The sequence below is a fragment of the Centroberyx gerrardi genome, chromosome 14 (assembly GCF_048128805.1).
Source record: "Centroberyx gerrardi isolate f3 chromosome 14, fCenGer3.hap1.cur.20231027, whole genome shotgun sequence".
NCBI classification, from domain to species: domain Eukaryota; kingdom Metazoa; phylum Chordata; class Actinopteri; order Beryciformes; family Berycidae; genus Centroberyx; species Centroberyx gerrardi.
The window spans coordinates 3929963-3942462 of NC_136010.1; the positions used below are offsets into that span (position 1 = coordinate 3929963).

The following is a 12500-nucleotide window of genomic DNA, read 5'->3' on the forward strand; positions in this document are numbered from 1 at the left end:
TTCAAATTAAAAGAGAGAAAGCATCAGTCAATGAATCCATCAATCACATCATTTTCAGGAACATACCGCTGTGATGTGCAGGACGCCGCCCTCCGCAGGGTCAAGAGGGCGTACTGGGGGGTCCGGGTTTTGCCCCGGGGGGTTCTGGATCTGGACTACGACAGCTCTCTGGCCCTCTGGCACTGGACCGGGAACTACCAGAACCGGACCGTGGTGTCAGGCCAGCAGCTCCGCTACAGGACCTTCTGCATCATGGTACAGCTGGTTTAGGATGGCACCGGTTCACAAAGTACAGCTGGTTCAGCATGGTGCTGTTGGGGTCGTAGTAGGGCTGCAACTAGCGATTAGTTTCATTATTGATTCATCTACTGATTATTTTTTTTGATTAATCGATGTATCATTTGTTTATAAAATGTCCAAAATAATGACAAATGCCCATCACAAGTTACCAGAGCCCAAAGTGATTCTTCAAATTGTTTACTCAGTCTGACCAGCAGCCAAAAAAGCCCAAAGTTTTCATTTGATAATTATATGAAACGGAGAAAAGCAGCAAATCATTTCTGAAGCTACAAACAGCAAATGTTTGCTACTTTTACTTGATAACGATTTATCGATTATCAAAATTTTAATCTATTAAAAGCCGATTAGTCGACTAATTGTTTCAGCACTAGTTCATAGGAATCTGTTAGCTCAGCATTGTACTGTTGGGTCGATATGGTACTGTTGGATCAAGATGGGTCTGCTGGGTTCACATGCTACTGCTGGGTTGACAGTTCCAGATTTACATTATTGTGTGTGTGAAACTATTATTCTCAAAATTGCATGCGATCCAGTGCATATACTTCCATGGATGTAAGTAAGTAAGAACAAGTAATACAACTTTCTTAAAAGACTTCTACAGGATTTTGACAATAATGGTTTCATACTCCATTGACTTGGACTAGAGTTGCTAACAGCAGCAGGCTTGAGGCAATTTCTCAGAAACAAAAACTGTGGTGTGAAGACTTTGAATGTCCTACAGAAGGGGATTGATTAGTGATTAGTAGGAAAGCCTTGTCAAAATTGTGAACCATTCAATTCAGTTCAACTGGGAATGTAAACATGACCCGACCCGACTCAGGTGCTGTGCCATTTTCCTCTGAACACCAAGGTGTTGACTAGCGTCTGCCTGTCGGGCGCTGCGGCCGGGTCGATCCTCCTGGGCCTCAACTGGCTGGTGATGAAGAGAGGGAGGAGGCGCCGGAGAGCGGATGCGGTTGAAGGAGGAGGAACGCAGGGGAGGATCGTTGTTCTGATGACGGATACTGAAGGAGAGAAAGAGTCGCCCGGCTCATCTGCAGCTGCAGAGGGCAGCGGTGCATGAAGCCGTCCTGACTTCTGTCAGTCTGACTCTCTATCTGCTCACAGCCACATGCATGTCAGCGTCAGTGTAAACACAACAGAGTGAATAAAATATTGAGGAAAGAAAAAAATATATGCTTTGTTATTTACGTTTCCTCAGTTAAACGCAATGAAAAGTCAGTGAACGCAATGAAATATGGAGCTGCCATTTGGGAGCTATTTTCCCCACATGTTCAACATTTGCATCGCATGCAACTGTCTTATATATAGTATAAGTATAAAGGTAGAATTATAAGCATATTCATAATTAATCATTATGTGTTTAATAATAATAATAATAATAATAATAATAATAACCTTTATTTGTATAGCACCTTTCATACACAACATGCAGCTCAAAGTGCTTTACATCAATAAAAGGCAGATAAAAGACAGATAAAAAGATAAAATTCATATAAAAGAACAAGCAAGATGCATTGCATTAAAAGAATCAAATCAAGTAAAATAGAAAGATAGAAGAACACAAGTACTCCCACTTTTAGATGCACATTGTGAGTGAACCCATATGTTTTTCTTTAATTTACTTTTCCCCTGTCCTTCCTGATTCTACTCTTGATCCGATATTTACGTCAGATCTCACTGCCTCAGGCAGACGAGAATCATAGATTCTCCTCTTAGTCAAAAATCTCACCATCCACAGATGGATGAGAATCCATCTGATTCTACTCTTGATTCTACTCTTAATCAGCCACATAATACTACCAGAGAGGGCCTGGTTACCATTAGACATGGTATAGTAGCCAGTAAAGTGCAGCTAGCTGGGCTTTATGGGATTCATCAGCAGTCGGAATGCAACTTAACATTTACTTCCCCTTATTTAATATTTCCCAATGCGTGATACCAGTGACTAAATAGGCCAAGATGTGCAGTTTACTGAAGAGACAGAACAAGTCATCAGCCAGCTGTAAGAGCTTCTCATGGCTCATCCACTCTTCTTAAAGGTCTGTGTAACTCTGGTAGTGTCTTGCGTTGTGTCTCTTCCTCCATGATAAAACCCCCAAATCAGTGATTCTGTGATCTGTTGCTCCGGTAGAGCAGACTGGAGAATTGTGTTTTTTTTCTCTCTCCATTCACTGCCATTGTCTGGAGGAACAGTCTGAAAATCACTTCTAGCACATAAAGGAACGCCGACAAAGCAGATTCTGACAATATATAAAAAACTAGTCCTGCTGCTGAACTGTTTTTAAGTGAATCTCTTTCTTTATGTTTATTAAACCTTTCAGTTTGAACAAGTGGAACACCGAAATCCGGTCGGAGGAAACTTATGGAAAGAAGAAAATAATCCGTTTATCAATAATTGTAAATAGGCGGAAAAAATTCTCCAGTCTCCTCTACCGGAGCAACAGATCACAGAATCACTGATTTTGGGGTTTTATCATGGAGGAAGAGACACAACCCAAGACACTACCAGAGTTACACACAGCTTTAAGTTGTGTTGAAACATGCAGCTTTACCATCTGAGCCACCAGTTACATGCTTGGCAGCTGTGAACATCTTGGCATTTGAAAATATAACCACAACCATAAGGTGTTTGGGACTGGATGTAAAGGCTGAGTGGTGAGCCTGGTAGCACAAAGAAGGCTCTATGACAGGAATTAACATGCATTAAAGGTACAAAGATAATCTTCTCCATGTCTCCCACACTTACACCACTCATCTTCCTGAACTGTCAAGTAGATCTCTCTCTCTCTCTCTCTGTGTGTGTGTGTGTGTGTGTGTGTGTGTCTCTTGCAGCTACCTGTCATAACCACAAGGTGTCAGACAAACACAGAGCAGCAGTCAGATAGCACAGCATCTGAAATGTAAATTGAATGTACACAGAGTTAGTTGCATTAAAAAAAAGAGAGGAATATTTTAAAAAGAATATTAAAAAGAATGTCTCTGTCTAAAATGTACCTCCCACTTTTTATTCTACCTTGGCTCTTCCTGTTTGTTTTCAGCGGCCGACCTTCTTACCTATTTAAACTGAATCATCAAATTAACATAAAATCTGCAAATTTATGCAAAATTATGCAAATGCTGTGATTTTGCTGTATGATAATAACGGTTGTGTGTGTGCAATACATTTTATAATAAAGTTCAGCATAGAGTGATGCTTTTTGAAGCATATTTTTGCACCTTTTTTCTAGCATCAATTACTTGAGTCCCTTCCTGTATTCAAATATTGTATAAAAATGAGTAATAAAGCAGTTGAAGGGTGATTATTTTAAATGAACAGCTTCTGTCCCATCAACCCTGTTACTTAAATATATTCTGATAATAATGTCATAACCTCGCCAAATGGAATGTAAATACTATATATATGTAGGGGAAGAGGAGGCCAATTATATATTCTAAAAAAAAACGGGGAAATTGTTTCAATAATGACATTTCTTTTAAAAGGAAAGCATCACTTTCAGGTGATCAACGCAAATGTAATGACTTTATTGATGCAAAAATGCATTTTATTAAATAACTATTGACTATTATGGTAGAATAAGGGACAACTTCATAGAGCATGTTATGGTTTTGTGTGTCAAAAATGTCTTTAAAACACACAGATTTGCGTCTGCCTGAGTTGGAAACGATGTTTTTCTGCAAGTCAGACGTGTCTTCTCTCTGACTGAAGGCTAAAAAGATGGAAAAACAGAAAAAAAAAAAAAAAACCAGACACCAAAGGCTCGAATCTGGAGGAAAGATTCAATATAGTGAAGAGCAACAGAGCGGTCGCTGGGCAGATTCAGTCGACCTGCTCAGTTAAGTAAGGGTTAAAAAGGGTCACTGCAACTTCCTGGTTTATGAAACAGATATTTATGGCATGTGACAACTTCTTCTTCTTGATAGTGAAACTGGTAGATCTGAGTAGTGTGCTTGTTGCACACAGTGAAACCTGGTTGTCTTAATGTAAGGGGTTTTTTCAGGTTTAGGGTTAAGAAAAGGAATATTTTAGAGTGAAGGTTGGCTGTCTTAATGATTATTTTAGGCTTAGCCGGTATTTCAGGTGGGTCAGATTAAAGTTGTCTTTATAGAAGGTTTTTTAACATGTTGGTGAGGCTGAAGGTAAGGTAAGAAAAGTCAGCGGATTGGGGCCCGAGACAAGAAATGCGTCTTGGGTTCAGGTCTGGGCTGAGGTCTGGGTCGTGGTTTGGCACATGCTCAGTTTGCCTGTGGTTGTTGTAAATTAATTTCCCTGACATGAGGTTTGAACTTTGAGCCTCTGGCACCGCCGCCGCCGCTGTTCCCGGCCGGCTGTATTCCTCTAGAGGAGAAATCTCTCTCCTCTCATGTTGTCTGACAGAGGAGAGCCATGATGACCGAGCACCAGCTGAAGATACTGATGGTTGGAGACGGAAATGTTGGGAAATCCTCCTTTGTGCATCGATACGTCAACGGACAGTTCAGTAAGACCTACAAGATGACAGTGGGAGGTGAGACTCTGCTGTGATCGGACTGCAAAAAATCTTCATCTTAAGACATTTAGTCTATTATTGAGTCCTAAAATCGTAATTTTCTGTCAGGGAGGTTAGATGATTTCACTTGTTTCCAATGCAAATCGACTTGTTTCAAGAATTTTGTAGCATCAAGTCCATTTTCATTTTCTTATTCTGACTGGTTTCAACAGACTGACACTCATTTCTAGAAAACCCCTGAAACAAGTGAAGCTGCAGTGGAGACAAGTGGAGTTATCTCTCCTCACTGCAGAATGTCTCTCTTGGTTTAAGAAAAAAAATAGATTTGAAGGTTGAATATGAGACTAAATGACAGGATCTTGTTTTTTACAATCAGAATCTCAGTTTAGATTCTGTTGTTGTCTAATGAACATGTGTGACCACTTTCTCTTTCTTTATTGCTCTGTTTTCTTCTTAGTGTTGTTGGTGTTGTGTGTTTGATCCTATAGGCTCTAATGCAGTGTCCATAGAAAAATAGTCTCTCTCTCTCTCTCTCTCTCTCTCTCTCTCTCTCTCTCCCTCTCTCTCCCTTTCTTTTAAAATCTGTTGCTCGCTCTCCCCTTTTCTCTTCTCTCTCTCTCTCTCTCTCTCTCCAGTGGACTTTTTTATGAAGGTGCTTCCCTGGTCAGACACAGAGAAAGTCAGACTGCAGCTCTGGGACGTTGCAGGTATAAAACATTCCACAACAGAAATAAATGCAAACTGGGATGGATAGATCTGTAGATAGATGGATGGACAGATAATGCTGAAATTCACATGCTGGCTATACAGCGTTTTGGAACGTGTGTGTGTGTTCTCCCTCCAGGCCAGGAGCGTTTCATATCCATGATGAGGATCTACTATAAAGGGGCGTCCGGCTGCGTGGTGATGTTCGACGTCACCGACTCCTCCAGCTTCCTCAACTGTCGCCACTGGAAACAAGACCTGGACCACAAGGCCATGCTGCCCAACGGAGCCTCCGTCCCCTGCATCCTGCTGGCCAACAAGGTGGAGTCTCTGCACGCCGACAGGGGATGTGATGTGTGCGGCGATGGTGGAGCGGTTACAGGAATACACTAAGTCAACTCTGACACGCTCGTTAGCATAATGAGAAGGTAGACGCCAAAACCATCCATGTGTTCCCTGGTAGAGTATTTGCTCCGGTGCTCCATGCTAACACTTTAGCATAAATTATGATAATGATGGTCCCATATTCTCCACTTTCCAGTGTTTTATTTTCTGTCTTGAGGTCCAGTCAAAGCTGTGTGTGTGGTGTCATGAACCAAAAACACTCTCAATCCATTTCTCCACGCTCATTTTCCAGCATCTCTCTGAGCCTTACCAAGAACAGGCCGTTTCTGTCGCCGTGTCTTTAAGGACTCATTAATATTAACGACCACTCTGTTCTGATTGGCTAACCGTTTCAAGAGGGGCGGCTACAGGTAGGGAAAACTCTCCGGTAATAAACAATGACAACCGCTCAACCGCTTTGAAAAAAACACTTTGTTAGTCTATTATTTCTTACAGAAATGCTAATGAGCGAACCTTTGTGACGCCACAAAGTTACGGAAGTCCAAACGGCTCGTTTAGAGGCTCGCTTTTCTAATATGGATTGTGTGGATTTAGTTGGCGACCGTGCGTTTTGATACTTTCACCATGTTTAGATAGACCATCCAACTCCTTTATCATCACAGAGGCAAGGGAAATCCTGTTTTACACAATATGGGACATTTTAACAGAGAGAAAAAGAGAACTTGCAGCAGCTGCAAAGCTAAATGCTAAGTGATCTTAAATGATATGTGGCCAAGTCTGGCAGTTTTGTGTAGGAGATTGGTAAAAATGAAAAATATGATTTCCAAAGGAAGGTGGTGGGTGATGGGAGACTGTGTACAGCTAAAGATCACTGGGCAGCGGATGAATACGTGGTTGCTGACCTGAAATAGAAATAGAAATAGAAATAGAAATAGTTCCTAAATGAAACCTGGACACATCAGTGAGCCTCTGCTTTACCCACCAGCTGAACTCAGTCTCAGTCAGGCTCACAGAGTCTTTATCACATGTGCACCAAAGTTTTTTGACATTTTTGTGACCAAACGACCGACAGACTGATTTTTACTAGCTGCTGGAACCACTGACAAGTTTTTATTACTAAAGGTCAGTCTTTTAAGCTGCTGGTGGCCTACTGTCACCACAGTTAATGATCTACTAGGGACACATGGATTATTTTGGTGTCTGTGTTCTCATTGCCTAATGGGTAAATTGACCAAAATGCTAAAAAGACATGACGTGAGCCAAAATTTGATAGATTAGAGACATTTTAAAGTCATTTTCGAGTTTTTAATGAGCGTCAAACCCTTTAAGTGCAACGTTTCCATCAATCCATCATCTGAGAAGTGAGTGACACCTCTCTCTTTCTCTCTCTTCTCTCTCTCTCTCTCTCTCTCTCCCTCTCTCTCTCTCTCTCTCTCTCTCTCCAGTGTGATCTAGCAGACAGAGTTGTATCAGCAGACAGCATCGACAGGTTCAGTAAGGCCAACGGCTTCATCACCTGGATGGAGACGTCGGTCAAGGACAACAAGAACGTCGGAGAGGCTATGAGGTAAAAAAACAGGACAAGTGGAGGTCAGTGCAATGAAACTGAGTGAGTTTCAATGAGAATAGACTAGACTAGACTAGAGCAGAATAGAATAGAATAGAATAGAATAGAATAGAATAGAATAGAATGGAATAGAATAGAATAATAGCGGGACCATGAGGTAACTGAAAAAAATGGGACAAGTGTTCCTTTTATTACGCTGGATGTAAAATGATGTGGTGAGATTAAAGTAAAGACGGTCAACTCTCTGAACAGAGTAGAACAGATAAGAATAGAATAGAATAGAATAGAATAGAATAGAATAGAATAGAATGTTCTGGAACAAAATGTTCAAGAACTCAAGGCTGTGAAAATGAATGACTGCAAGTCCAAAGAATGAGCATGACTAACGTTACTTCCCTAAACTTTGAATACAATTGTCATTTTGGAAGAGCTTTCTATAAAATGTAAGACTATAAAAACAATAAACACGGTAATAAATGCAAGAATCAAAGCAGTTTACAAAGTGCTTTACAGAAATATAAAACAATAAAAACTAGACACAATGAAAAAAACCCCATAAACAAATAAAATGATAAGAGGGAAAGCATAATCAGGTGTATAAAACAGATTCAGCAGCTTTCACACTGGCAGGAAGACACCGTGAACAGCAGACTGAAATGAGTGTCATAAAATTGCTTATACCGACCCTTACAGAGTAAAGTTTTTTATATGTTCATGTAGATTCACCAGCAGCCTCTATAACAACGAGGTGCTGGGGGTTAAAACCCTTCTGCAAAGGATCTATTGAGAGAAGAGATGAGACGAGAGTTCTTGACATTTACATTACGGCATTTTAGCTGATGCTCTCCTCCCACGGCTGGGACGTTTTCCCTTTTTTGGACAAACGCCTGTTTCATGAAAGCCGTGTTTGGAGTGTCAGCATGACTGATAGATGTACAATATAATAAGAGACAAAAACACGTATGACGACGTACGAGCATGCCAAGAGCACGCCAAGCACACGCCAAGAGCACATAGTAGCCTACATAATACTGTCAGCAGAGGGAGCGTTCCAGGTTGTTTTTCCTGTGTGTTTTCCATGTTGAGTGGAGAAACCTACTGGAATATATAATAATAATAATAATAATAATAATAATAATAATATTCAATACTGGAGTTACTGGAGAAGCTTTTGATATATTTTATGTGGGACTTTCTACATCACTGTCTTTCTGTGTTTTTTTTTGTATGTAAAGCATTTTGTAAACATTGTTTTTGTGCAATTTAGTGTGATACAAATAGTTATTATGGTTCAAGTTGTTGCCACCAAGACAAATTCCTGTAACTTACTGAACTGGCTGGATAAACTGATTCTGATATATTATTTATGGTTCATAGCAATAGAGTGGTTCTCAACGTGGGGTCCGGGGGACCACCAGGGGGTCCTTGAGGGGGTTCCAGGGGGTCCACAGCAAACTGATGAATTGTTAAACTTCAGCATTATTTCATTTACTAGAAATTAACACAATTAGAGAATGTAGAAGAATGATTGTTTTGATCATAGTTTCTCTGTTATCTCTCTACCTGCAATACAGACAGTCATGGGATTCTGGACAAAATCATATCTGACAATAAAAATATTCTGTGGCCCTAAAAATAGTCTGCGGCTCTAATGTGGACTAAATTAGGGGTTCTTGATATGAAAAAGGTTGAGAGACACCGGTTTCCACTCCACTAACCCCTCCCTGCACCTGTTGTGTTTCAGGAGGCTGGTGCAGGAGATTCTGTCGGTCCAGTCCGTCCTGAACTCAGTCCAACCCGGATCTGACGACAGCGTCAACCCTCAGCTGGACTCCCAGTTCAACAGCAGGGGAGCAGCAGGCTGCTGCTGAACGCTCGCCAGAGTCTTCCTCAGCCGTCAGACTACAGGGCCGATAAAGGCTGATTATTTATGACCCTCAGGCTGCTTCAGGTGCCTGTCAGCAAGGCACTGGACCCCCCCAGTGAAGCTGCTTACTGGCCCTCAGTAGACAACTGGTTGTACTGGGCAGCTCCCAGTACAGGAGCACTACCAAACCAAACCCCTTCATTTTATCCCTGAAATGTCTCTTAGTTTCTCCATTACATTAACATTGATTATCCATTAAAAAACCATAGCTTTTAAAAAGTAAGGTTAGTATCATGGGTTTATAAGGGATTTATTCATGGGTTGATTCACAGAGACACTCTACGCCATATTAAGTGGAAATTAATGGAAAAGTTTCTGTCTCCCTGAATTTTTCATTATATTAGAAAATAAGGAGAGGAGATTAAGGGGGTGTTTAAGGAGGTTTCGACGGTATCTCCTCCATTAATAACTCCCTTAATTAATTTTAAGGGGTTTTGCATGAATTAAGGGGGTGAATCCTCCTACTATAAATGAGGAAATCTCTGTCCGTCCGTCTGCATCCATTTTGCTCCTCAACGGGTCGGCCAATCAATCTGAAACTGCACATGGTCATTGAGCATTGGCATAGGCAGGGACTGACGGAGCTCATTTTTCCATTTTCACAAATTTACGCTGTTTATGCGCCTTTTTGGCAAGTCTGCACAGAGTTGTGGCGCGCGCATCCCCGGGTAGGGACTAGTTAATGTAAATTAATGAAAATGTAAGGATATTTTAAGGGATTACTGGTTCGTAGAGTGTTCCAGGTGTGAATGTGTTTGAATCAGGAAGCTGCTGCTGCTCAGAGAGTCTTCGCTGGATAACTAGAAATATAAAAGAAACGGTCTTCATGGTACATGTGTGATGTAGTATGGTATATGACATGTATATGATGACATGTAAAGCCCTTTGAGACCTGACAGTGATAAAGAGATATAAAAATAAACTAGACTAGACTATACTTCGCATGCACAAATCACTGTTTCTTTGGTTTTTTTTTATATTTTATTTTGAGCTTTTTTCCAATATATAAGCAAACAGAAAAATACCAAAAACAGAGCTCATGCCCACCCACAAAAAGCCACATTACAAATCAAGTATATAACATGGATGTGGTTATACTGGGCAGCTCCTCGGTGTGAGTGTGTGGATATGAAACAGGGCGATGATGAAAACCTTTTTTACTTTTGTGGATCACAATCAAATAGTATTTGCAGATAATTAGCACCTGTTTTAAAGTAATAATCTGTGATATTTTCATATAAATAAAAGTCTGTTTTGATACTCTCTCTCTACTGTGTCGTCTTTTTCCTTTGGATCTCCTGTTGATGCAGTTTGAGTTTCTCTTTTCTTTGTCTCTTTAGTCATGGTGGCTGTCGCTGCTCATGCTAACTACCCAGTTCTTCTTCTTCTGTTGATTGCAAACGAACGAAAAAATGGGTAAAACACACCTCAAGTTCTGCTGCTTGAAGTTTAGTTTTGTATCAGTTTGTGGAACTGCCTCGCCCTAAAAACCAAAAACTGTCCACCCAAAAGTGTTTAAAAAGGAAGTGAGAACTTTACTTTGGGCCAAATTGAGAAGTGGCAAGTATTGAGACAATTTAGAGAGTACCATATTTAGTCTATGATCCTTTGTGTTATTATTTTTTCTTGTGTTTTAACACTTCCAAGGACAGAAGGAAGGAAGCGTTTTAACACTTCTTTGTGCTCTCCTCTGGGGTCAAATATACGTACATGATATTCTAAGCATATATTTTCCTATTTCCCAAGTTGCATCTTGTTCTATCGCTGGTTTTTACTGTCCTCTTGTTCTAAACTGCATTTGTGTCCACTTTGTGACCTGTTTGTAAGAAGTGCTTTACATATAAATCTGACTTGAACATTTGTGCCTCAAAAACATGCATTGGACTTCATAAAAAATCAAATTCCAGAAATTGTTTTCCAGACATGGTATGGTATTTGTTACAGTACAGTGTATGGTGTGTTTCTTTCAATCACTTACTTGCTTTGTGACCAAATTGAGACGTACAGAGTGCTGATATGTGTTTTAATACCAATATTTTTGTATTGAACATGTGTAAATTTGACCATTTCCATGCCAAAAATTCCCCAAAATTAAGTTTCCCCTTGAATTTTTTATTTATCAGGGTGGAAAACCCTCTGAAACAGCATTTACGTAAACCATCATGGGACACTAAAACTCTCCACTGAAACTAATGAAATTCTTTCAGGGTTAGCCGCACCCCCCTCCCACACACACACACACACACACACACACACACACACACACACACACAGACACAGCTAGGTAAAACACTAGGCTGTTAAATGTAATATTAATTTACAGTGAATATTATTGAAAAAATAAATTTAAATTTAAACTTCATTACTGTTTCTATGGTCAGGGAGGAACCTCTGTCTCATCAGCTGCACAACTGGCCGATATCTGATATTTAATAAAAGGCGAATATCGGCCTGATATATCAGTCTAACCCTGGTACTCACACACACACACACACACACACACACACACACACAGAGAGAGAGAGAGAGGGGAGGAGAGAGAGAAGTGTGTGTGGTGATGAAGGGGATGAAGGGGAACGTCTATGGGTGTGAGAACGAGGTGTGGAGTGTGGAGAGGCACATGGTGTCCCCGTGCTGCCGAGCGGGGTGTGTGTGTGTGTGTGTGTGTGTGTGAGAGAGAGAGTGCGTGTGTGTGTGTGTGTCAGCAAGGCACATGAAGTGCTATGGAGGTGTCAGTGTATGTAAGGGCATGTGTTCTTGTATGTGTGTGTGTGTGTATATATGTGTGTTAGTGAGGCACATGATGTGTAGGAGCTGTTGAAGGGTGTGTGTGTGTGTGTGTGTGTGTGTGTGTGTGTGAGCGCGGCACATGGAGGTGCAGGTGCCCTGGAGGCGTCACACACTGCTGTCAGGAACCCCCTCTCTGTCTTAATTTGTCTACACAAGCCTTGAAATAGAGATTTGTAGCTGAATTATGTGATGTGAAAATGATTATGTAAAAAGTTAATTTAGGTCGGTTATCCTTGGTCACAGGAAGTTTTGAGTGTGTGTGTGTGTGTGTGTGTGTGTGTGTGTGTGTGTGTGTGTGTTTATGTCACAGAATTGTATTCAAGTTCTGTAGTGTATCCAAGGCTGCCTTCACACCAAGCAACTCATATTCAGCTGT

General features: G+C 40.8%; 2 protein-coding genes across 2 annotated transcripts in view; both read left to right on the forward strand.

Annotated features, from left to right (window-relative positions):
- The window catches only part of tmem81 (transmembrane protein 81), a 4094-nt gene extending 2731 nt beyond the window's left edge, over window positions 1-1363 (forward strand). Inside the window, exons 5-6 of the mRNA XM_078288055.1 lie at window positions 59-255; window positions 1151-1363. Coding sequence (XP_078144181.1) covers window positions 59-255; window positions 1151-1363 — 410 coding nt within the window. The remainder of the gene's footprint in view (window positions 1-58; window positions 256-1150) is intronic.
- A 3129-nt stretch (window positions 1364-4492) lies between these two features.
- LOC139908984 (ras-related protein Rab-7L1-like) lies at window positions 4493-9785 on the forward strand. The gene is made up of 5 exons (XM_071895886.2): window positions 4493-4808; window positions 5426-5497; window positions 5635-5816; window positions 7286-7407; window positions 9152-9785. The coding sequence occupies exons 1-5, from the start codon at window positions 4688-4690 to the stop codon at window positions 9276-9278; spliced, it is 624 nt and encodes a 207-aa protein (XP_071751987.2). The 5' UTR covers window positions 4493-4687; the 3' UTR covers window positions 9279-9785.
- The last annotated feature ends 2715 nt before the right edge of the window (window positions 9786-12500 follow it).